Source organism: Euprymna scolopes, chromosome 4 (genome assembly GCF_053919585.1).
Source record: "Euprymna scolopes isolate OS-2025 chromosome 4, ASM5391958v1, whole genome shotgun sequence".
Taxonomy (NCBI): domain Eukaryota; kingdom Metazoa; phylum Mollusca; class Cephalopoda; order Sepiida; family Sepiolidae; genus Euprymna; species Euprymna scolopes.
In genome coordinates, this window is record NC_136485.1 from 158923241 (window position 1) to 158948959 (window position 25719).

The window sequence follows — 25719 nt, forward strand, 5'->3', positions numbered from 1 at the left end:
GATTCTTTGTTGACACTTTTCTAAGAGACACAAGGAAACATTTGGAAGACACATCTCATATTATTATTCATACAAAGATTTAACATCGTGAATCTCTTTAATACAAATTTTTCTCTCTTTATATACACACATTGTGTGTTTTACTTTCAACTACATATCACTATATTTTAATATATGAAGGAATTTTATTTTTGTACGTACGTTATCACCTTTTACAGACATTATACAAAAATGATATTATCTGCTTAGATGGTTATTGGTAATTAATCTGATGTTACTAAGCTAAACAATCCTGAATTTGCCCATTTTGAAATGCGTTGTTCCAAAATCAAATTATTTTTTTCAATGAACTGAAACAGTACAATTGTAAATAAATATATTTCAAAAACACTTTGCTTACATTTGTTTAGCCAAAAGTCAAAAAACTACAAAACAAACAGCCACAATATTTTTGATTGGTGTTGCCCCGGATAAATAATATCTAATATTTAAAATATATATATAGATACATTCTTTCATTTCATCAGAGGATAAGTTTTTTAACCATTTCTAATGTTATCAAAGATGGAAAGAAAGGAGAAGTGAATGGCTTACATAATATAATATATTAAAATATGAGAGAGGAATAGGCTAGGCGAAGGTGAGATAGGAGCTGGGGTGAGTTATTCGGAAAAACAAGGAAGCGGGGGGAAAAAAGTAATTTAGAGGGGTAGAGAAATAGAAGTTTTAATATCAAGAAGTTATACACGCTTTAACTTCTTCTATTTGGTTCATTATGTCCCCAGAAAGTGCCGGCTAGCCATGTAATTCTATATTATGTTCAGATAAACCTGTAATTCTATGTTATCTATATCTATATATCTATAAAAGTGAACGTGTCTGTGTGTGTGTACATTTCCCTACAAAATAACTCTGTCAATTTTCAGTCTACAGACTCGAAATGTGATATACAGGGTACTGAGATTTGGGAAAAATTTTGTAATCAGTTTTCAGCCAGAAATTTGGCTGTTAAGGGGTCAACGTCCAACGATTTGACCTTTGAGAACTCTACTAAACTCCTCCCCCAATTTTGGGTATAAATAATTGAAATTTTAAATATAGGTTCCTTGGACATGTATCTACCTTAATAACTCGATTTGAGCCCAAAACAATAAATGTTAAGGGGTCATAGTAGGGGTCAACGATAAAATAAATTTGACCTCTGCGATCTCTGCCCAATTACTTAGAAAATTTCTGGTCTAAACATTTGAAATTTTATATAAAGGGTATTCAGAGATAGGGCAAGCTTTATAATCTGTTTGGGTCGAAAATTTGAGCTACAAATATATAAATGTATGTATGTATGTATGTTTGCATGTCTACCTAAAACTTTCGACAGAGGCAGCGGATTTTCACAAGATCAGTATCGTTTTGAAGCTCGACCCTCCAGACGACAAATACTGACAAACTGGCTAAAAGAATTAATTTCTTCACCCTCAACCGGGCACTTTTCTACAGGGAGGGATCGCTTTTTGCACGGATATTTTCGAAAGTCATCCCCTCTTTGCGATTGTCTAGCCTTAATTTAAACCTACGTCACTTCCGGTTTAGCGGTGGTCGTAACAGCAAAGACGTCACGTTTTTCACGTTCTTTTCCACTTTCGCGGTACGGGTTCGAGCCTGCCTTTCTACTTCCACTTCTTCTTTTTTTTTTGCTCAACACACACCTCCAAACACCCGAGCAACGCGGGACTGAAATGCTAGTGTTTAGATAAACCTTGACATAAATAATAAATAACAGCAGATAATCAATGAAGGACCTAACGTATTATGTGTCAACAAGTTAGAAATTAAACATTAATGTGAAGGTGAAGGACTGTCTAAACCCTAACCCTAACCCTAACCCTAACCTAGCACTCATCATATTTAAAATTAATCATGGCGTTTGATTGGTATAATGACTTGGCAACTATTGCTAACCACGCAATAAGTCAAGCCAACTTCAAATCCTATCAGATCTATTATTTTACATTGATAAGATTGGTTAATGTGTTAGTTCATATTTCTGCCTTCATATACAGAGTGGATCGATAAAATTGTTGCACTAGAAAAGACGACATGATCCCATTTCCGTTTGATAAAAACCAGCTTTCTTTTTTTTTTTGTTGTTGCAGACCATCTACTAATTGGCCAGTTGTGTACAAATCCCAAGAGCGATAAAAGTCTTCTATCATTTCTGAAAGTAACACAATTTTCAATGAGCGAAATTGGAGATACACCTCTGTACAACTCGTGACAACAAGACCAATGTCACCACGCTCAAAATGTAAATTCAGATGGTTCAACGCTTGAGGGCATAGCTCAATTAAATTTCCAGCCACGGTTATGGTGTCGTGTTGTTTCAAGTGAAGGCCCCATCAAGCTACCTCACATTTTTGAAGTCTGCCTGAAAGTCAACACCAAAATGTACCTGGATGTGTTGAAGAGTGTGGTGATTCCCTGGTGCAATCAAGTGGTCGCTGACAGACGCTCGGTGTGGCAGTAGGACTTGGGGCTGGCCCACAAGTCCAAAGAGAACCAGGCTTCACTTCAGAAGGAGCACTACGACTTTGTACCCTTCTCTCACTATCCCCATCCTCCCCTGACCTGAACCCGCTCAACTACTTCATTTGGTCATACACCGAAAACATCACCAACATGACCTCCCACAGCATTACAGCCTGCCATCTGCCGAGTATTTGCTGATCTCTCACCGGCGCTTGTGGAAAAGGCATGCTCCCAGTTCCAGACCCGTATCGAGGCAGTGATTGAGGCTGAAGGCGGTTACATTGAATAGATGCCAGCTCTACTACATAATCAAGTTATCTGAATTGATATTTTCAATAAAAGTTTAAAAATGATAGTGTAGTGTTTTTTCGTTATGGCGACAAATTGATTGTTGCACCCTGTAAGTAAATTAGCAAAAAAAAAAACGGACTTCAATTTAATTATATGCAATGACTCTTTTATAATGTGCTTTGCTATTAACATACCAATTCCATACGAATTAGCCGTTTCAAATGAGCCGAGTTCCATATAACATTGTTCGTGCTTTAATTATTCATAATTAAGCCATAAATCCCCTGTTCTTAGAACTGGGAGTAAAGAACATGGACAAAAATTCCACCAAGATATTGCAAAGACGAAACACAACTATCAAGACAAGTTAATATATTGCTATTTATTTTTTTGTCTTTTTTTAAAAAATTAATTGATATAACTCAATATTACTTCTATGTAGGATATATTTGCTTGAAATAACTGAGTGGTTCGGAATACTACAGTTGATTAATACAATCCAGTAAGTCACTTTAAATGAACGATTGAATGTAATTGTAGCTAGTAAGATGATTTAGGTTTTCAGCTTACCTTTCAATGTCCTTCCCAGGCTACTATACCTATCTATATTTACACCAGCCAATCATATTCTTATGTTGAGAATGTATTTATATTTATTATATCAATTCCTTTAAGTAAAAATAGTGTCAAAATCCTATGGAATAAGTTTGTAATGATTTTTCACGAATATTTGCTGGCAACACAGTATATATTTTGAATATTTAATAAATAAATCAATCAATCATCAACAAAACATATTTTATATCTAAAATCAAATTGTATTTTTTTTTCATACTTATTTAAACTATTCAATTATTGGGATCCTTTTGAGATGGGTAATCTGTTTATTTTATTTATCCATTTACGGACTATTATCCTCATCTTTTATAGTTGTTATTTCGCGACTTTTCGACCAACAAATATTTCTCTGGCCTTCGTCAGGTTGTTAACAGCGACGTGACAACCTGACGAAGGCCAGAGGAATAGTTGTTGGCCGAAACGTCGTGAAATAACAACTATAAAAGATGAGGATAATAGTCCGTAAATGGATAAATAAAATATTATTTAAATTATTAAAATATAAAAATAAAATGTAAAGGCAATAGTTTCAACATTAAATAACTCTAATATGATGATGTGTCCTATATTATTTTTCTCATAAAAGAGACGTTGTTAGTATGTGAGTATATTTCTGCTCTATCCTTATTTTCATAGCAGGTGCTCGATTGAGTTTCACTCTCTTCCATTTGCCTGTTTCCCACCTGACTACAGCTTAGATGTCTTCAAGTTCAACAAAAACAAATCTCTGATAAACCGCCACCTTAAGTAAGACACTTTATCAAATCTCCTTTACGAACGATTACTATGATATTATCCCATTGACACGCAATAACCCTTATCCCCGAGTGGCTTTCGGGCCTTGATAAGTGGTGATTCCCATGTAAAAAAAAAAAAAAAATCTACGGTACCCCAGAAGAACATTCGTAGTAAACACGTGCTTAATTATTACAACTGTCAACAATTTCCTTTATTTTTTTTATCTATACCTAAAACTAAACGAAATTTCCATGAACAAAATCTATTCCTTCGAACACAATACCGCGGGCTGCTTCCCAACTGACTATAACATGGTCGTTTTCAAATCTAATGTAAACAAGTTGAGCTGTCCTCTTAGATAACCAAACCTTTTTCCAGTTCCAACATTATTAATCATCATGGTATTGTCTCACTGGTCACCTGGCACTCATTAACGCTTATCCTCAAGTGGCTTTTGGACCTTTATAAGCAATGACATTCCCCCAGTAAACAAAAACAAAAAGCAGGGAGAACAAACTATCTAAGTGAATATAGATTGGAATGGTTTGAGTCTATAAACACATAAACACAATTTCCCTTGCAACGTCTTTTAAATGACTCAAGAGATGTTTATCTTGAGTAAATTGTTCTAATAGTTCAGATGAAGCCACCATGACCGTTCATAAACACGAACATCAATTCAATAATAATATTTATCTCCCTTATTGGTGTTGCCTTTGGTACTGAAGATAAAAATATCTTAACTTTATCTAAATTTGACTTTCAAGTGCTCAAAGAGCTTTCGCTGCTTTATGTGGTTCAAATTAGCACCGGAAAATTGTATGAGTTCTGCTCTTGCATGACCTTCAGCAATTGTCTGTATTATTTTCATTTTTGTTTCGTAGATAAAGACCTTGTCTAAGCCAAAATGTTTTCTTTTGCATGGCATTCTAGCACTTATGTCTCTTCAGATGAGATATGGTTGCTTTCAATATAACTTAATTAAAGAGTAGTAGAATCTTATTAATGTTTGTACGATGTTTATGAGTATCTATATGTATAGGTTATATTGATCACATCACTTTGATGTGTCTTTAAGAAACTAAAAATCAACATATAATGATAATAAACCTTATGTCTAGAATACGTATTCAAATGCTGATAAAAAAATTAATCACAGTAGAATGTTATTAATGTTTGTACGATGTCTATGAGTATCTATATATACAGATTATATTAATCACATTACTTTGATGTGTCTTTAAGAAACGAAAAATCAACATATAATGATAATAAACCTTATGTCTAGAATACGTATTCAAATGCTGATAAAAAAAAATCATTAAACGATTTTGATTACAGAAAATATCAAAAATTTAATACTTAAATTGAAATTTAATGAATCTTGCTTAATTGAGTATGAATCAAATTCAATACAAATCTGAAATTTTAAATATGAATTTTTAAATTGGATATTCTTACCATATTATTTTCTTAACTTTCTGTAAAATATTTCAAAGAAACTGAAATTTGTTGAATATTTATTAATTAATATCTAACACCTAATGTTAAAATTTCACAAAAACCGGAAGTATGTCAATTTTCATGGGGGGGGGGGGGCTTCCACCTCCATTTTACTCCCTTAGTGTAAAACCAAATTAAACAAAATTTTGTCTATATTGCCATCCCTTACATCTAGCAGCTCTGCTCCAAAATTTATAATGATCGGTTAATTAGCTTAGGAATGAATTCTGTACATAGAAATATATAAACTTATGCAGCTACCTTAATTAAATAGAGATGTGAATTAATCAGCATTTCCTTCCATGAGGCGTATTTTCTATATATTTTCGTATTACAAAATGCATTCTAAAACAAACATTAGTTCTGGAATTAAGTTATGTTTGAAAAAAAAAATATGGTGTAATTATCTTAATTAGCCATAATTCATAATAAACTAAACAAGTTACCCATTTTTCTTAGTTATCTGTGTACTCTTCTCGTTCTCTCACTCTGTGTTGAATCAACCATCCTTTATTATTTTTAATATCGCTTTGAGGATATTTAATTTATATTGTATGTTTGTATACATCACAAATGTAATTAGATAACAAATAATACATAACTTTAATTCTAGATTATCCATAAGGATTTTGTGCAAGTAAAGGGATATATTAGTTTTACTTATAGATTAGTGATGAAACGATTCAAATATTTTTACCGATTCCGATATAATTACTGATTCTGTACTAAATTCCCGATGCTGATACAATTACCGATTCCAATTCTTTATAAATCTCTAAATATTTAACTATAATAAAATTGTTATTTTTCCCCCGATTACCGTAAAAACACGTTAACTGTGTATATATTTTCCTAAGTGTAAAAATACATGTGTAGGGGGATGATCTATCGATTTAAGTTTCATTGATAGTTTAAAATCAATAAATATTAATTATTTTATCATTACTGCCAGGAGTGGAAAATTTTACTTCAAACAAAATCAAATAAAAAAGAATCGTTTTGACATTGGAAAATAGACACAATTTTTTTTTATCCCAATACAAATAGCCCTAAAAGTTCCGACTTTTCCGATTCTTGATTCTGATTCCAATTAATCGTCCCAACACTACTTATGTACAAAGAATTTCTTGAGATATAAATCACACGAATTATGATTTTTTGAATGAAATCAAAGTGTAATAAACAGTGGCAGTAGCTGTGATAATCTAAATTAATAAAAGCAAAACTTTCTTGCTCATTTATCATACCTACATTACCATACATAAGTGTCTAGTGTTGTTTAAATCAAGAACACAACATAGTCTTTAAAAATACCTATATATACATAGTAAAAAACAAAGATCCAAACGCAACTACCCATCTGTCTAATTTGCAAGACTATTTTTTAAACAGTTTATAATAAATTAATGTTTGGTGTTATCTATTTGCATTTGAGAAATGCTTGTGACTGCAGCTATGTGGTTAATGTCATAGACTGAAAAACTTGGTGGTTCAGGTTCGAATCCAATTTGTTCCATGGAAACTCTTACACCAAACACACATTTGACTTTGTTTTTGCCCCCTCTAGACAATATTAGCCTTGTCTAACCAGTATCTATTTGCAATATATGAAACAATATCTATTTGCAAAATATGTCATAGTTTTGTCGATATTAACAATGATTAATTAAAACGATATAATGATAAAGATAAATTATCGAAACCTTTATTATGTTCATTAATCTTCAAGGGAGGTAATTAAAATGAAAAGTATTGTTTTAAATTATAATAAACAAGCAGATGTACCCGGTGTTCCCCGGTATTAAACGTAACGTTAAATTCTTTAAAAAAAAAAAAGCAAAGTAAAAAAAAAAACGGAAAGAAACTGAGACATGTGCATGCGAGTATTATGTTTTTTTTTTCTAAACAGTTCGCTTCTTGCAAGTAAAACATACTCAAGCGGAGATCGAAACCAAGACCTAAAGACAGCGAGTCACATACGATAACTATTAGGCTAGCTTGCCATGTTATTTAAAAAAGTATTTTCAAACCTACTTATTCTTAATCTAAGGAAGCTGTCATATGTCATCCCAAATCCCAAAATTTTCAGCCCTTTTTCCGGATGAAAATTAATTAAAAAGTTTTCCACGTCGCTGAATGCCATATTTACCAAATTTCATGTTTGCAGATAAAAATCGTTGATTGTATAGTTTGAAAGTTGCCCTCACATACACATCCTACCTAATATAGATATATAGATTTATATTAAATATAACTTAAGTTATACATTTAAAAATAATACTTGGAGCTAGATCAAAAGCTGCTGGATGGCATCTGGCTTCCTACTTGTAACAAAAAAAAAACAATTTAAATTCCAACGATAAGGATTTCATTGAATGTTTAATTTCGTTATTGTATTTCATTACATCTAAACTCTAATACAATTTCTCTGAATTAATGCTAATTGCCTTTAGATCATCGTAGGGCGACAGCTTATATAAATGAACTTGCTTTTGTTCGTTCTCTTAATACTTAATACTTAATAATGGCAAAGAGATCAGAGTTCAATCCTAGATTGAGTTATAACCAAAGACAAGACACCATCAATGATACCTGATGCTTCTTTACTAAGCACTTAATATTTCAAGACAACGATAAAGGTTAAGTTGAGTAAATTCAGGAAAAGGTTTCTCTGTGTTTCGATGTAGTAGGCAATAAAAGGGAAGCCTTCAGTTCGCCCTTGACTATGATCGATTACTTTTATTTATCGTTAAATGATGACAATAGATTATGAAACAAAAATCTGGTCCTGAAATACAGGGTGGAATGATAAATTTGTCGCCTTAAAGAAAACATTTATTTTAAAACATTTATTGAAAAAAAAAAACATTAACTTAATTATATAATAAAGCTGACATCTATTCAATGTAGCCGCCTTCAGCCTCAATCACCATCTCTATATGAGTTTGGAACTGAGAGCATGCTTTTCTACAATCGCTGGTGGGAGCTTAGTGAATACTCGATGGATGGCGGTGGGGATTAGGCTGGATTTAGTGTTGTGAGAGGTCATGTTAGTGATGTTCTCAAAGTATGACCAAACGAAGTAGTCCAGTGGGTTCAAGTCGAGGTCAGTGTGAGAAGAGTACAAAGTTGTAGCAGTCCTTCTGGAGTGAAGCCTGGGTTTCTTTGAATTTGTGGACCAGCACCAAGTCCTGCACCACATCCAACATCTGCCAGTGGCCACATGGTTGCACAAGGGAATCACCACACTCTTCAGCACATCAGGTACACTTTGTTGTTGAGTTTCAAGTCGACTTCGAAGATGTGAGGTGACATGATATGGCCCTCACTTTAAACCACACTAAAGACCATAACCGTGGCCGGAAACTTTGTTGAGCTGTGCCCTCAAACGTTGAACCATCCGAATTTGCATTTTTAGGCTGTTGGCAATGGTCCTGTTGTCATAACTTGGATCGGTAGAGAGCATGTTGTACAGTGGCGCATCTCTGATCTCATTCGTTTATCATTGTGTCACTTTCAGACATGATAGAAGGCTCCTATCGCTCTTGGGATTTGTACATAACTGGCCAACTAGTAGATGGTCTGTAACAACAACAAAAAACGGAATCATGTCGTCTTTGCTAGGAAAACAATTTTATCGTTTCACCCTGTATAGTATTAATAGTAGCTGATGTAAATGGAGTTTTCTGGTCATTCTCGACTGTGATCTATCGATCCAGTAAGATTATTTAATCGTAAAGCACCACAAAATCTATTGTATTTCTATATAGCATTACTTGAATACTGTTTTATATATACATATTGTTGGAACCTATGCATTAATACTTTTTATGTATTAACGCTTACATGATCACAATGAGGGTACTTGAAGTTGACATAGCCAACTCCATAGGCGTTGACATATGAATTACACAAAACATTACACGAAATGCAAAAAACAAATATGCAAAAATTCTATTCTTCATGTGCAAGCCTAAAATGTTTATTATGTATTCATTTTCTGAGATAAGAAAGGAAATAAAGAACGTTTTAATGCTAATAATACACATTCAAAGTGAGATAACGGTCATTAAACATTGTTTTGGGGGCCAAAATTTGCAGCTGACAATCCAAGCCAAAAAAACTTGAGCTATATTAAAAACTTTTTTTTACCAATACTTAACTTTATAATCCTCTGTTTCTATAATAAAATACATGGAGCTAAGTAGTTAATGAGACTGACTGGCGACCTAGGTGTGTCAAATTTGAATCCTGTTCTTTCCACAAAAGTCACTTTCACTAAGGATGTTGGCAACCTTCACGTGGTCCTTCCTCTAAGTACTCAGCCTTTTTTCTAGAAAGAACCCCAACTATAAATATATCAGGCCAACAATAGAATCATCTGATTCATACAAAATCAATGAATGAATTCATTTTTTTTTTTTATATATATTCGTTTTGACATGGAAATGATAATAGATACAAAACAACCCAATAAACAACGAAAGAGAAGTCATCTCCTCCACCTTCATTCTATTCCCATGAAGATTTCTTAGGGTTTTTTGCTCTTTGGAAAAAATAGGAAAGAAAAACGTACAAATCGGCATAGAAAATGCCGATTTGTACGTTTTTCTTTCCTATTTTTTTTATATATTATTTATCTTTTTCAAACGTCTTTGATGTCTTTTAGCATACAACATCATTTGTTTTCATATCTAGCATCTAATTAAAATTTATTGAAATATATATTACGAAAATGGCAGGTTAGCTACACAGAAACGTTTGCGTTTCATAGCCAGGGGTAATCACAAGACTAACTTCTCTACTAGCGTGTTGAACACTATTTAAATAAGTACTGAAAGTGTTAATGCGTGATATATGATATGTACATCCTTTGCCAAAAACCATGCAAAAAAAAAAATGCATTCTTGGTGTTCACGATAATATTCGTATAAACTATGTTTTTCGTTTTTTTTTTAATTTTTTTTAAACACTTCAGTTCGACACGTTTTCTTTCTGTAATTAATCTTCCTCAGTTGCGATTTTATCTTATATAGACATTAGTGTGAACAGTAGCTGAGCATTTTTGTTCATAATTTTTTACTTGTAACATCAATATTACCGATACTCAGCTAACTCTTTTTCAGTAGACCTCATCTTGTTTAAAAACAGTTTATTTCTGGCTGGACAACGGTAACGTATTTTATTCAGTCAGAATATCTGAAAGTAAAACAGGAAAATAAATTGTTTTCGCATTAGGAATTTGGTTTCTGCACTCGAGAAGCTGGCATATCAATAAGATACTTCTGGAATCAACAACTCTGCGGAATAGATTTACATACACAAGTTATTTGCGGGCGGAGATTTAGATTTGTCAGCTTGAAATGAGAGGAGAAAATCTTCGAACTATTTTGAGAATTTTCTTGGAAAAGGGGATTCTTCCAAAAGGTCAAATAATAAACTTTGGAGATATCACTTAACCCCCAACCGCCCCCCCCCCTCACTCTAAAAAAAAATCACTTACTACTTTTGGAATACATTGTATTGCAAGGCTGTACGCGATGCGATATTAATGGCGACACTTTTTATGTAATGATAGTTATACTGAATCTTAAAAAAATGTTGTTTTTTTTTCACTAACAAATCGCCGCTTTTAAAGGCCAAACGCTTCTCGTAGATAAAGGCTAATGGTTTTTTGTCCGATATATGGTGAGTGATATCTCTTGAAGATTTCAGACAATGGATCTAGAAATAACTTGATTATTTAAGAGGAAACTTCAACAAGTATTTGTAAACACTGGAATTTGAAAACGACTATTGTTGTAGTCGGCTGAGAATCAGCCTCGTTGTATTAAGTTCTCCAGATGCACAAGTCTTAACAAAAAACTTTGCTCACGGAAGTTATGCGTAGCTCTGAGTAAACAGAAAAAGAAAGAAAAATCTGTAAGCAATAAATGCAAAATTAGTTTTAAATTTTAATGTGCTTTTTTTTTTCTTTCTCGGAGATGGTGGTGATATGAAATAGTTTCGGTGGCATAGTCATAAATGGAATAGCCTTTACAAAAATGTGTCCACGTTCCATACTATGTTGCATAGAATACATGTTCCATAATTCATAATAATACGTTCAATACTTTAGGATTTTACCAAGCACATATATATTGTTGACACTCATGCGAGTGTTCCAATTCTTTTGCAAAATCATTACTTAATACAACTCCAAATTTATAATTTGTTGTATATACCTTATTGATTATTATTATACGGCACAATCACGTTGATACACCGTTAGCTGGGCTCCTTGTTGCTTAATTTCAATGATCTGGTTAAGAATCGGTCTGTCAACGTAATTATATATATACTAGCAGGTCACTCAGCATTACCCGGTCATAAAATACCCATAAATATTATATTTTAATTCATGCAGGTTTCTTATTATTATAGAGCCGCCAATTATCTATTGATTATTATCCAATATATAGTAATTATTTCAAAAGTTATAAAATAAGATGTATGCCTTGGGTACTATCTGCTAGAATCGAAACCAGAATGTTTAGCGCACCAGCTTTAGTAGTTATTTATCTCTCCAGCATCGTTACTGTCTGAGCTATTTACAGATAGTGACGGATACAAAAGGTTAAAAGTTAAGCGACTTTGAGCTATGAATTTTTAATTTTGGGCATGCGCAAAAGTAACAGCAGGAGTAATGTCTTATTTGATTTACCCTGCCAACTGTTTTGTTTTTCATTTTAACCCCACATCAGCAATATTTGTCGGCTATAAACCAAATCGAAAGTGTGCTACAAGTCCAAATACCCTATATATCAAATTTCAATTCCGTAGACAAAATATATTCAGAGAGGAGTTTAGTAGAGACTTTTCGCTCAATCACTGACAAAATCACTTATATATATATATATATATATATATATATATATATATATATATATATATACACACATTTCTATGTGCTAGAACATTTTCATCTAAAATTCTACGTAATTATGCAGAATGTAGAAACTATGCATAAATAATAGTTAAATGAAACTAATCATCTAATAAGAAAGCATAGAAAATGAATAAGTAATTAATCAACACTCGTTTTTCAAAGTGATATGCAAATTAGTTAACATTCATTTAGTCGCTCGGATATCCATGACTGAGTATATTAAGAAGTTCGCTTTAATAATTTTTAAATAGAAAAAGTTAGCTTTTAATTCCAATATCAGAGCGAAGTAAAACTCAAATTTATAAGTACATATATCTATAGATAGATAGATAGATAGATAGATTTTGTTAAAAAAAGATGAACAGGTGTTGTTTTGTGATTTTATTTGTATTAAAAAGGAAATACTTTCTACCCGGCAACATTAAATCGCAAATTAGGAATATTCTATTGAATAACACGAGCTTCTCCTAAAACAGAGAGGTAAAAACAGACTTCCAATTTATGAAGCCTTAATAATGGAGACTAAAAAGACTTTCCTTAACAGCGGGTCTTCCCAATCTCAACACAATATTCTGGCTGTGTATTAGCTAAAAAATAAAATATATCGAGTTAAAACGATTTCTGAGTAAAAAAAAAAATTCCGTGATGATGGCTACATTGTTACCTATAAACACTTCACAAGAAACAATCTTTGCATGATGTATATCCTTTTAAAGATGACTCTACGTGACTCTTGTCCGTAATTTGAAGCGTCTGTATTTGCATTTTGAGGGTGCTGGTAATGGTCATGTTGTCATAACATGAATCGGTAGAGAGCATGAGTTGTACAGTGGCACATCTCCGATCTTGCTCGTTGAACATTGTGTCATTTTCAGACATGATAGAAAGCTCCTATTGCTCTTGGAATTTGTACTCAACTGGCCAACTAGTAGATATTCTACAACTAAAACAAAAAAAAAACGGTTTTTATCAAACGGAAATGGAATCATGTCGTCTTTTCTAAGGTGACAATTTTATCGTTCCACACTGTATACCTTTTATACAGCTACTTCAACTTACAAATATATTGCTTATGCTATTCCCCGTGTAAGTTGATTAGTAACCCATATAAGAATTGATAAGGCTCAACGTTGCTTAACTTTAATGATTTTACAACAACTGCTGTTATAAACATTAAATAACATAAATACTCGAACAATTCTCCTTGCTTTATGTCTTTTTGATAAGGAGAATTCTTGATTGGTTCAATATATTTTGAAATTAGATATTAAATATTTCCTAATGTTTTATTGGCAGCAGATAGCAATTTGCTGTAATAGTAGATTAAGATATAATACAAAAACATATAAATATTCTCTCGAAATAGATGTCTACAGCGTTGCACTTGTCTCATGCTGTGAATTTGGCATGCTTTCCCAAAATGATTAACTGCTCCATCATTTCTTGAAATAGCCTCGAAATTATGTTCCCTTTCCTAATTCTTCGGAAAATGATGTGTTCCAGTGTTCCATGCATAAATGATGCCATAAATCTTCCCTGGTTTCTCAAAATTTTGGCATTCATATGCGGTAGGATAAAGCTGGGATTTGCTTTCAAAGAAATACCCTTTATTGGCAACGTTAAAATGGCATTTTAAAACATCTTCCATTCAGTATATTAAATCACCAAAAGTTCATGACAAATATTAACTCTAATTCATTACAGTATCCAGGAAAATATATTTCTCAACAGATATATCATTTTGCATTCTTATTTTGAAGCACTTTCATATACACATACCGAATAAATAAAGATGATTTACGAGCAACACGCCCATAGTTTGGAGGGAGAACTGATTGTAGGTCCGATTCCTGGTTTGGGATTAGTGCTGGTCTAGCAGTACTGAAAAGCTGTGTTACAGCGAAGCAGTCTGTCTGTAGATTATATTTTTCAAATAAATATTAAAAATTATTTATAAAGCTACAGACATTAATGTTTCATTCTTCTGCAATCATCAGTATAGGAAATTGACAATTATTGTTGATCAGGAGATTCAAACCTAGTGTTACAATGTTACCCATGACTTTGTAGGCTAGCCTCACGGTCATTGGCAATTAACATCAGAAGTAAACGAAATAAAGTGCCTTATATATATATATATATATATATATATATATATATATATATATATATATATATATAAACACAGTTGGAACTTCGCTTCCAATTTTCGGATTTTGTAATCATGCCTATATTTATTTTCTTTTAAAGTTGAAATAGACGCTGTGAAAAAATTGAACATTTTAACATGTTTAAAGAAATAAGCGGTAAGCTGGACAACATCTTGAAATTTGGAATATAGACTTTTGTTTTATATATATTTATATATATATATATATATACATATATATATATATATATATATATATATATATGTATAGATATGTACATATATATATATATATATATATATATATATATATATATATATATATAACAAATACATATAACAAATACAGGGTGACCCCCCAAAAACGTGATATCTCCATTATTTATTCAGCGATTGCCCTTCTTTTACAGGACATGGCAGAATCAATGACCATGAGTACACCAAGACCCCTGTGGGAGCTGGGACAAAGAATACACTGTGGTTTAATTTCGTTCGGACAAAACACTAAGAAACGGGGCCTAATTAGAGTTGAGGCCCGTTTTTTTTGGTCACCCTGTATAATATAATAATAACTTTCTGCCAAAATATACAAATATATATATATATATATATATATATATGTATATATATATATATATATATATATATATATATATATATATATATAAAAGAACAAGTAGTTAATAAAACATGTTAAAAAACACTTTGAAAAAGAGTTAAAAACATATTTAATTTTAAAAAGGAAGCAAAAAATAAGTGGATAGTCCTTTACAAGCAAAATCCGATGTAGCACTTTGCTAATCCCTACCCTCTGATGAGAAAGAAAGTATTTCTTTAAAACTCTGCAGATTAGTGCTTTTTAATATGTTCTATTAACTACTTGTTCTTATTATAAGCTCTATTTCCTATGTGATTTTATTGAGCTTTTACATTTGATTGAGATTACTTTATAAATATTAACTCTTTAATATTTATAATATACCTTAGATTTGCCATCTTTGATTATCTTGGTAAACCTAATTGTAATTACATTATATATATATATATATATATATATATATATATATATATATATATATATATATATATGGCATAACTGCGTTGACACATCGGTTCTCGTCAGATCACACATGGTTAAGCAACATTGAGCCTGGTTAGTACTAGATGGGTGACAATTTGTTTCCAGTCGTCCTGAACATACTCCAATTGCCACTGGTAGTTAACAATGCCAACTCAGGAGAGGTGGGGTTGGTGATTGCGCACCTCCTGCCACAAAAGTTTCATGCGCAGGCAGCACTTCGTGTGTATCCATAGTCTGCCAAAGACTTAAGGAGCCTCGCATATTATATATATATATATATATATATATATATATATATATATATATATATATATATATATATAACTTAATAGATACAGTCAAGGGATGAAGTGTTTTAGTGGTGAATGAAACAATGTAGATATGTAGATATAAACAGATAAAGATGATTATTTGGAGACAAACATTTACACGAATTTATTTAAAACAGAATACAATGAAGTATTAGCCTATGGTATTCGTGAGTTTGACCTTGATTATAACGTCCACAATTGAATTTTATGCAATATTGTCCTATCACTAAAAAGGGTACATAATCCTGCTTCAAGTGTCTCTTGACAAGGGCAGATAATTTCAAGGCACAAAGATTAATTTAAATATGGTAATATCTTTTCATGAGACACGATTTCCATCTAACACCTCCCCTTTTCCATTTAAAGTTATTTCTATTTTTAAAGGGAGAAAACTGTATAATTTTTCTATTATTACCATTAGATATAATATGATTTCCATTTGACACTATGTCAAGATGAAATCCTTGTGAAATACACAAATACACAATAGATAAATTATGAGCTATGTTCACCGAATTGTTTACTATAAGTATTGTTGCACACAAGTTGAATAATACATATACGCTTTAAGTGACACATAAAATAGCAGAATTTAATGTAATGTTAAAAACATTTAAAGCAAGTAAACCCGCCATATGTTTATTTTTATAGAAAAGTATTTGTTTTATATCTAAAATAATTAATGAAGAAACTTTTATAGTTTTCTTTTTCACAAAAATATTTAATGTCTTTTTTTATTTCATAACAATGTTTAATATATTTTTCTTTTTCATAAAAGTGCTTAATACGATTTTCTTTTTTACAAAACAGTTTAATATAAAAAAATTTTCACAAAAATATTTAATGAAATTGTTTTTCACAAATATGTTTAATATAATTTTTTGTCACAAATATATTTAATAACATTTTCTTTTTCACAAAAATACTTAATATAATTTTTTGTCACAAATATATTTAATAAAATTTTCTTTTTCACAAAAATACTTAATATAATTTTTTGTCACAAATATATTTAATAACATTTTCTTTTTCACAAAAATACTTAATATAATTTTTTGTCACAAATATATTTAATAACATTTTCTTTTTCACAAAAATGTTTAATATAATTTTCTTTTTAGTACTAGTGCAGCTTTTGAACCAGACTGCATCAAACCGTTTATTTCATTTTTACCATAACTCTAACACTAATCCGACCATAAACTAACCCACATCTATTTTATTGCTTTTGGTAACAGTAATATTTGAGTGTAATATTTGTCATCCCTTTTCGTTCAAAAATCTAATTTAAGATTTAATCAATTTAGAAACCTGTCAGCTTTTCTAACCTTCTGATTGGATAAACGCTTTGTCATTTTCCTGCTGAAAAAGACGAAGAAAAAGTCGATTTTGTCTGTTTTAAAGCTATACTATGTAATGTAGTGTAATGTTTGTATAATTTATACATATATTTATATGACTTTAATTTTCGTTCTAAACTGATCATTATGAATTATGGAATATATATTCGAGGCAACAGGTGAGTAACGTTGGCATATTAGTTATTTTTTTAATTTCATCATTTATAAGAGTGTCTGTTATGGGTATTCTTGAGAGAGGAGAAGAGACAATGTGCTTTAATCGGGGCATATAGAATCACTGGATATTCGTTAGTTGTAATACCAGGTTTAGTTCATCATTCTAATGATGTAAGGGCTCACTTAACCCATCAGAACCTTCATAAATATATAGTTCGGTTTGATCCTAAAAAATTAGCCCCTCCTTCTGGATGGTCGGTTCATTGGTAATCTCAACCGTGAATGTTAACAAGTCAGACTTTAACTATTTTAAAACCTAGCCGGAGTGTTCTCTCATCGCAGCTAGTGTAAACTATCTTCTGACCTTGTGTCATATCTTATTACGGAGGGATGAAACAAAATCGCAATCAATTTATTGTGTTACCTATGTAAGAAAATTTACAGTCACCTTACATTCATATGTGTATAAGACATTGCTTAGGAAAATAGGAAACAAGTCTCGTCTTTCTTCTACTTTTTAAAATGTCCCTATCAGAGAAAACGTGCAGCAAACGAATGACTAAGAACAATTTGTTTAATGGAATCGTAAACAATAAAAGTGTGCAAATATTGAAAGTCAAAGGCTAAAAGGGCATACGATATCTGAACAGGACTAAAATGTCATGAGAAAAGGAAACAAAAGTCGAACAATATAAATGGTTGCACCAAAGAGAATGTCAAAAAAAAAAAAAGTTTATACTTAAAAGAAAAATATAAAAAGTAGCAATATTTGTCAAAATAAAAATGCTAAGTTTAAAAGTTAGCAAAAAATAAATAAACAAAAGCATTTCCTTCGTCTGACTGAATCAAGATCAAGTATAGGCGTCCAAATTAAAAGGCCATCCAGTCATATTCAAACTATCTTCCTTTGTTATAATATTTATCACTACTAGGACGTATACTTGAGTCTTGGGGTGTACAATCAAAGAGTTGATATCAGCCGGGCACCACAAAACCTCTGCATACTTTGTAATATCCTGCCTTGACAGAGTTCAAAATAGACTTTGTAGCTTAGTGGGGAATGCCCTTTTCTCTTCCCTGCAACCTTTTTCTTACAGAAGAGACGTTGCGAGCCTGTCTCCGCTTTATCGTTATTTTCATGGCAAGTGCTCATCTGAGCTTCAATCTATGGTCCTCCCTTGGCAAACTCTCACGAAAAACACTCGTCTAGCCAAAACCACTATCAATAATTTCCCACACTCTTTATCTGTGCCTAAACCTAAATGTAGATTCTACGAACAAAGCTTTTTTCTTATAACTGCACGCCTGTGAAACTCTGTTCCGATTGCCTGCTTTCCAGGTGACTACAATCTGATTGTCTTCAAGTCCAACGTAAACAAGTTCTTGATGGATCGTCCCCTTAAGTAATCGAATTTACAAAATTCCCCCTACTTATGTTTACTATGCTATAATAACATTGGCTAATGTATTACCCATTAACCCTTATCCTCGAGTGGCCTCCAAGCCTTGATAAGTGGTGATTCCGGTGTTAAAAAAATAGGAGTAACATATTATCATGCTCTCAATAATGATATTTTTATCCAACTATTTGCAGATAGATTGTTGAAAATTCATTATATAACTTATTGTATGCAATTAATTATTGAAAATGCTATGTTGCAAAACAAAGAAACGAAATCAACCATTCTTAAGAGAAAATTCATCTTGCTAGCTATCAGAGACCAATGATACATAAACCACCGAAAGTCTCTAAGCTTTGTATTTCTCTGATACCTATTTTACCGATGATGGAATTGGCTCAACATAAATAGCCAATAAATAGTAGAACTTCGCTATTTTCAATTTTGTATGCTTGACTCGTTTTTCCTTTGCCACGTATATTTATCATGTAGATGCCAATTTAAGTAACCAATTCAGATTTATCCCTTATGTTACTGATTTTTACACCTGCATCGCTGCAGGAAGAAACTGTTCAGATACAATAATCTATGTGGAAACAGAATAGCTGGAAAAATTGTATGTCTGGAATCTATACATATCTCTACTAAGTCTCCTGAATTAAGTTTTGAAGGGATTTCTTTAAGAGGAAGAACGACTAAGAGCAATTATATTTTACAAAATCTTTTAATCGTTAGATCATACCAGATACAGCTATAATTGTAAAGTGAATAGAAAGGTCTTTGATTCATTTTGTTATATTGCGGCATTATTAGAGATGAACAAACAAATTTTGTTAATTATTTTGTTATTTCCTAACCAGTGGGTCAGCACTTATCAAGGTCAAGAGTCAATAAAGGATAAGGGTTACTCTACCAACTAAAAGATGATGAACATTATGAGAGTTCTAACGTAAATCAACTAAATGAACTGTATTTGTTCACTCATCGAATGTTTTAGGATAAGAATTTGATATGATTGGATTTGAAGATGGCCAAGTTGTAATCTATATGGAAGCAGTTCTGAGATGATGCATTCTACAGGTGATAAAATACCTTATATAATAGATTTTAAACAATCTCTTTATAAACCAATATTGATTATCGTTAATGGAACAATGATACATCGTAACTCCTGTTACGAAGCATTCAAAGATCTATTGAAGTCTTGATAATGCCTGGGATCAACTTCTTGATTGTATACCCCAATGATTCAAGTATAAGTCCTCACAGGAAGAAATATTATGAGAAAGGGGGATAGTTTTAATATAATTGGATGTCCCCCATCCCTCAATCTGGATGTCCAATATCTGCCACATCGCACACCATACCTCGATTTGAGAATAGAACTGTGCAAATAATATTTTTGTTATGTATGGTCGTCCATAGTTTTATCATTGTTAGACAAATAATGGCTAAAACGAATTTTGTTGAAGAAAGAAAGAGTTTCCCTAACATGACGCCAATTATGACAGATGGAGTCGGAAGTATGATTGTACCTTGATATTAGATATTTACAGATCATCAAATGAAAAGGCTTTTTTCAATATCATGGCTATATCTAGCCCGAGAACGAATAATAGGTGCTGATTTAAAGATGGGGCAATGTTGGATACACAGACATAAATAATGATGAATAAATATATATTCATAGAAAAAGGTGAAACGATCTGACATTATGATATAAAAAAGCAACTGAAGTATTTTTAGGCAAAAAAATTAGGTTCCAGTAAAAATGATACCTTGTTCAAATCTATAAAGGCCTAGCCATGTTTATAGTTACATAAAGAAAAAAAAAGGTAATGAAAAGAATAAAGTAAAACTTAAAGGGAGCACAGCAGGAACTCGTTTAATGCAACCACAGGAAAGAAAGCAAAGTTCTTTCCTTTTTACCCAAAACCAGACAAAGCTTCCATGAACAAAATTTCTCTCCTAGAACATAGTACCTGTGGAACAAGGGACCACAAAGCTGCTTCCTACCAGACTACAGTATAGTTGTGTTCTTGGATAATCAATTCCTCCTAAGTAATCTTATGTCTATCCCAGCCAGTGTTTCCAGTTCTCTGCTGGAGGCATCCATTGTTCAAACGACTATATCCTTATTCTCAAGTGGACATGATTTGAGATGGACAAAGTTTTGGCCCACTAGTCACAGACAACAAATCTAGATAAAAATAAAGAAACAAAGAACTTATTTAGAAACAAGCTTAAAAACAACACTTTTTTATGCATAAACGCTTTATTCTGCCATGTTTGTAAAAAATTATACTACTTACCAATAACTAGTTACTAATGTGATAGAGCGAAGATGCACGTATGCAAATGCATATGAAATGCGAAATGATGTCACTGTAAGGAAAAAACTATAAAAAGGAAAGAGAGAGCACGTTAAAGGAACGATCAGGTAGGTGACGTTATAGCCAAAAGAAATCACGCATGGCAGAGAATGAGGAAATAAATGTAGTTATTACGAAAAAGTGAGTTCAAATTGTCTTTGTCTTTGTCTACTTTGCGACTGAGGTTACAACTAACAGTAATCATGAGAAACTGTCAATGATAAGCATTAAACATAACTTTTCAAATCATGTTAAATTATATATGGTTGGACGATGGCACATTTATCTGCATGTGCACTCATGGTAAAACCGAAATTACATAAGATTTTGGAACTTATATGTCCTCCTGTCATCTCTCTTTCAATAAGTATACTTTGTCTGTAGTCCACTTAGGGAATTGAATAACAAAACTACTTGCTGATTAGTATATACTAATCAAGGATCCATTCTTGACAATCAGTCCAACAGAAATGGGCTGATATGACTTATGGTGGCCTTTCTTCTAGTGGACTGAGGTATAATTCTGAGCATTCCTAGGAGGTCCACCTCCCCAGGCCTTGCTTTTTCTCTTTTAAATATTTATTTGTTTTGGAGATGAGTTAGTTTATTGCTATTTGAGACGCCCTAAGTGAGAAATGTCGACGGGACTGTACAGGCAGTCTTTGCAAGGCCAGAGTGTGCTACCTCTTGTGTACTGGTCCACCAAATCCCACTTTCTGACCTTGTGTCACATCTTTATACGATTGACGGGAGGTATATAATCATTCCAATAGAGCCCGGACTAAGACTCAGTGGCCTTATATCTGTATTATTCCTGGATTTTTCTAGGATGTCTAACCCCTACATCTGGCTGTCCCACTTTGAGGAAAACTTAGTTTATTTATAATTATTTGAGGCTCCCTGCCCATGAAAAAGGACAACACAGACCATTTTTAAGAGGCCAGAGTGCTCCAATTCTAAGGCGCATTCTAATTCTTTTCACATTCCAGCCTTGTGCCAAATCTTCCTCTGGGTGAAACTGAGGAACAACTGAGTTGACTAATAGAAGTTACACTAGCGACATCGTATTATTGTAATATAACGTTATTCTTTTTTTTTTTCAGCATATGCTTTTGTCTTATTAATTTATGACGCCCCACGGAAGGCATAACACATCCATAATACATTTTGTTTCATGTTTGACTCAGAAGGTTCATAAAAATTGAAATAATGTCTCAACTTTTCAGCGTACAATCAAATATTTTGCATAGACCAGCATTGATCTATTGCATATGGGGACTTTCCACACACATCATGTTGAAAGCAAACCACTACCAATGAATATGCAAAAATCCCAAGCTTTTTACGTGACATATTCATAAAAAGAATCACTTAAAAAAAAAAAAAAGAAGAATTCACTTTTCTGTTGTCAGTATTATTTGCAAAAAAAAACGCAAAGGTGCCATGTTAGTTTTGCTTACATACTGCCATGATACTGCATAAAAAATGTGTTCTTCCACCTATTGTATCATTGCATTCATCCAGGTAAAAAAAAAAACGATAGATATTTTTCAAAGACAATTTTTTCCTGCAAGAATTCACACTTAATTTAATACTTATCCTTACTTACCCGAGTTAGACGTTACTGCAGAATCTGAAAAAGACAAGATAAACAGAAAATACATTAGCCATAAATCACAAATAGTTTACTTTCGGAAAAACAACAGAAAAAAAAATATATATGTAAATTAAAAGAACACAGACTAATATTGACAATAGTCCTGGTAGATACATGTCTGTTGAGATTAATTTTAAAATAAAGAAACTGTGTAATAAAAAAAAAACACGAAAATCATGCATAAAAAAATGCATGGAAAGTTTAGCGTTTTTAATACAAGTTTTTACAACTCATTTTTCAAATAAAGTTGAAAACATCGTCATTCAGCAGTTTATATATACTAGCGTGGGGGCGGGGGGGGCGAGGCAATCGGCTTTACCTGGTCGTAAAGTACACTTAAATACGATATTTTAATTTGTCCAGATTTCGTATATATTATTATAGAGCCGTGATTTCAATTTAAAAAAAAATGTATTTGGGTACCACCAGCTAGAATCGAAGCCAAAAACAAAACTGCAGCATTAAAAGCTGATGACGTAACCACTATACTAACGTGACACGTATATGAACTGATTAAAAATTAAAAATAAATTAAGATCAATTTACAAAATGTATAACGATTTTTTCAATTTTGACCCATTTTTGACTCCTTAAAAACTATTTTAACCAGCTAAAGACCCATAAAAGAACGGTCCATAAAAAATCCAATCATTTGAGCCCCTTAACGCCGCTCTGTGAGTTTTAGTTTCAAAAGAGAGTTTGAAAATATGACAGATATATAGCCTTTTATATATTGGAATAAGCCAGCATCTTCTCATTTATCTATACTCATCCATGTCCACAGAATCATGTTGCTTTTCCTAAGGCGACAATTTTATTGTCCCACCTTGTAGGTTAGTTTCAGACCAAAATAAGTGAACTGGAAAAATACAGATGAACTAAGCAACTTTACATATGCACTGTTCATACCAAATAGAGGATACCATCTCGACAATCGCCATGACAGAGTTTTGATGATTTTGCAATTAAATGTCATTTTATATTTTTAGCTGTCATGCGCAGTTTCATGAGATTCATCCTTCCAGGCTTAACCTTCTCCTTTTTAGAAGAGGTTAGTTTATTTTAATTGCATGAGACGCCAATAATGTGGAATGCCATACGAGGTTGCTCAGGCATGTTTTGCAAGCTAGAGTGAACTTTTTCTAGTGTGACTACCCTTCAATGTTTATCTGACGTTGTATCTAATCTTCTGAGGAAATAAGAATAATTCCCTAGGGTCAATGTCACCTGATAACATCTGATAGATGGGAGAAAATGGGATTGTTTTAATTGTGTAGATATTTTGAACAAAACAAAACACCTCTAAATTGTTGAGGTATGATAGTTGAAGTAAATAACAAGACCTACTTATTTTCTCCTTTTGCAAAATATAATGTTGTATAGCCTGGACAGAGAGGAAGCAAAGTCTTGGTTTTAGTATTCGTTCATCCTTGATAGATATTATTGAGAGCAAGCCTTCCTTTCTCTGTTCATAAAGCTAAATTTACATACCTGATGATTTTTTTCCTTTTTTTAAATTTTATTATTATCAATAATTATTAAGATTAAGCCCCTGTTTCTTCGCTGAGAAATCACCACCGTCCAATGTTCAATGTATTTTATAGTGAGATGTTTTCTTGTTTATTTTCTCTTGCTTTCTATACGGATTTATACATTTTCTGTCCTTTTTTCTTTTTTAAACTTTCTCGTTTGAGACGTTTTCTTTCCTTTTTCAATACTAGATCTTGAATGACACGTTTCAAGAAAAAATTTACAAACTAAAAATATTCTTTTTTGTAAACTTTGTTAGTGTAAGAATGAATAATTAAGTTTTAATTGAATTATTCATATGTAATGGAAGAGTTTGTGAGAAATAAAAGAAACATATTCCTTTTATTTGGATTCATCGGACTACTGCTCTCATCTTGACTGTGATTTTCACAACGTTTTGGTCGATGTAACTTCCGACCTTCTTTAGATGTATCTTGCCAAACTCAGTAATATTTCTGTAAAACTTGGGAATTTGGACGGAATTTCAAACGGAATCCTTTATTTACTTTACAAAGGTAGCATGCTCTTGTTCTGTCAGCTATAACTAGATAGAGGCTCTAAGTAATTGTATTTTTCAGTCGCCCACACTGGGAATTGAACTGACGAAACAAGAGTATGCTACACCAGTGAAGTAAATAAAGGATTCCGTTCAAAATTCTTTCTAAATTCCTGAGTTCGACAGAAACATTCCTGAGTTCAACAAGATACACCTGAATAAGGTCGAAGGTTACATCAGCCGAAACATTATGAAAATCAAGATGAGAACAGTAGTCCGATGAATCAAAATAATACGAATAACCAATCCTCATCTAAAAATTCAAAAACATGAAAATAAATCTATTTCAAGCTAAAAATACCTAAAATGCAGTAAAACCATTTTACTATTTTAATGCGTATTTGTTTTACAATATTTTGGGGAAAATACAAACTCATCATTGAAGCAAAACAAATTTCAAGTAAATACACTACCGGGAAACGCCGAGTCGGGACAGCTAATTCCTAATATAAGTAATCTTGCTGCATTGGCATATTATTGATCCATTACTTTTCCACCAATACAATCTATGTTATTGTCAGAAAGTATGGAAATATTTGAAG

The 25719-nt window shown here is 32.2% G+C and overlaps 1 protein-coding gene across 1 annotated transcript in view; it reads right to left on the minus strand.

Annotated features, from left to right (window-relative positions):
* The window catches only part of LOC145272399 (netrin receptor unc-40-like), an 803917-nt gene that overhangs the window by 207996 nt on the left and 570202 nt on the right, over positions 1–25719 (minus strand). The window contains exon 5 of the mRNA XM_080127035.1: positions 23044–23067. Within this exon, the coding sequence (XP_079983161.1) occupies positions 23044–23067 (24 nt within the window). The remainder of the gene's footprint in view (positions 1–23043; positions 23068–25719) is intronic.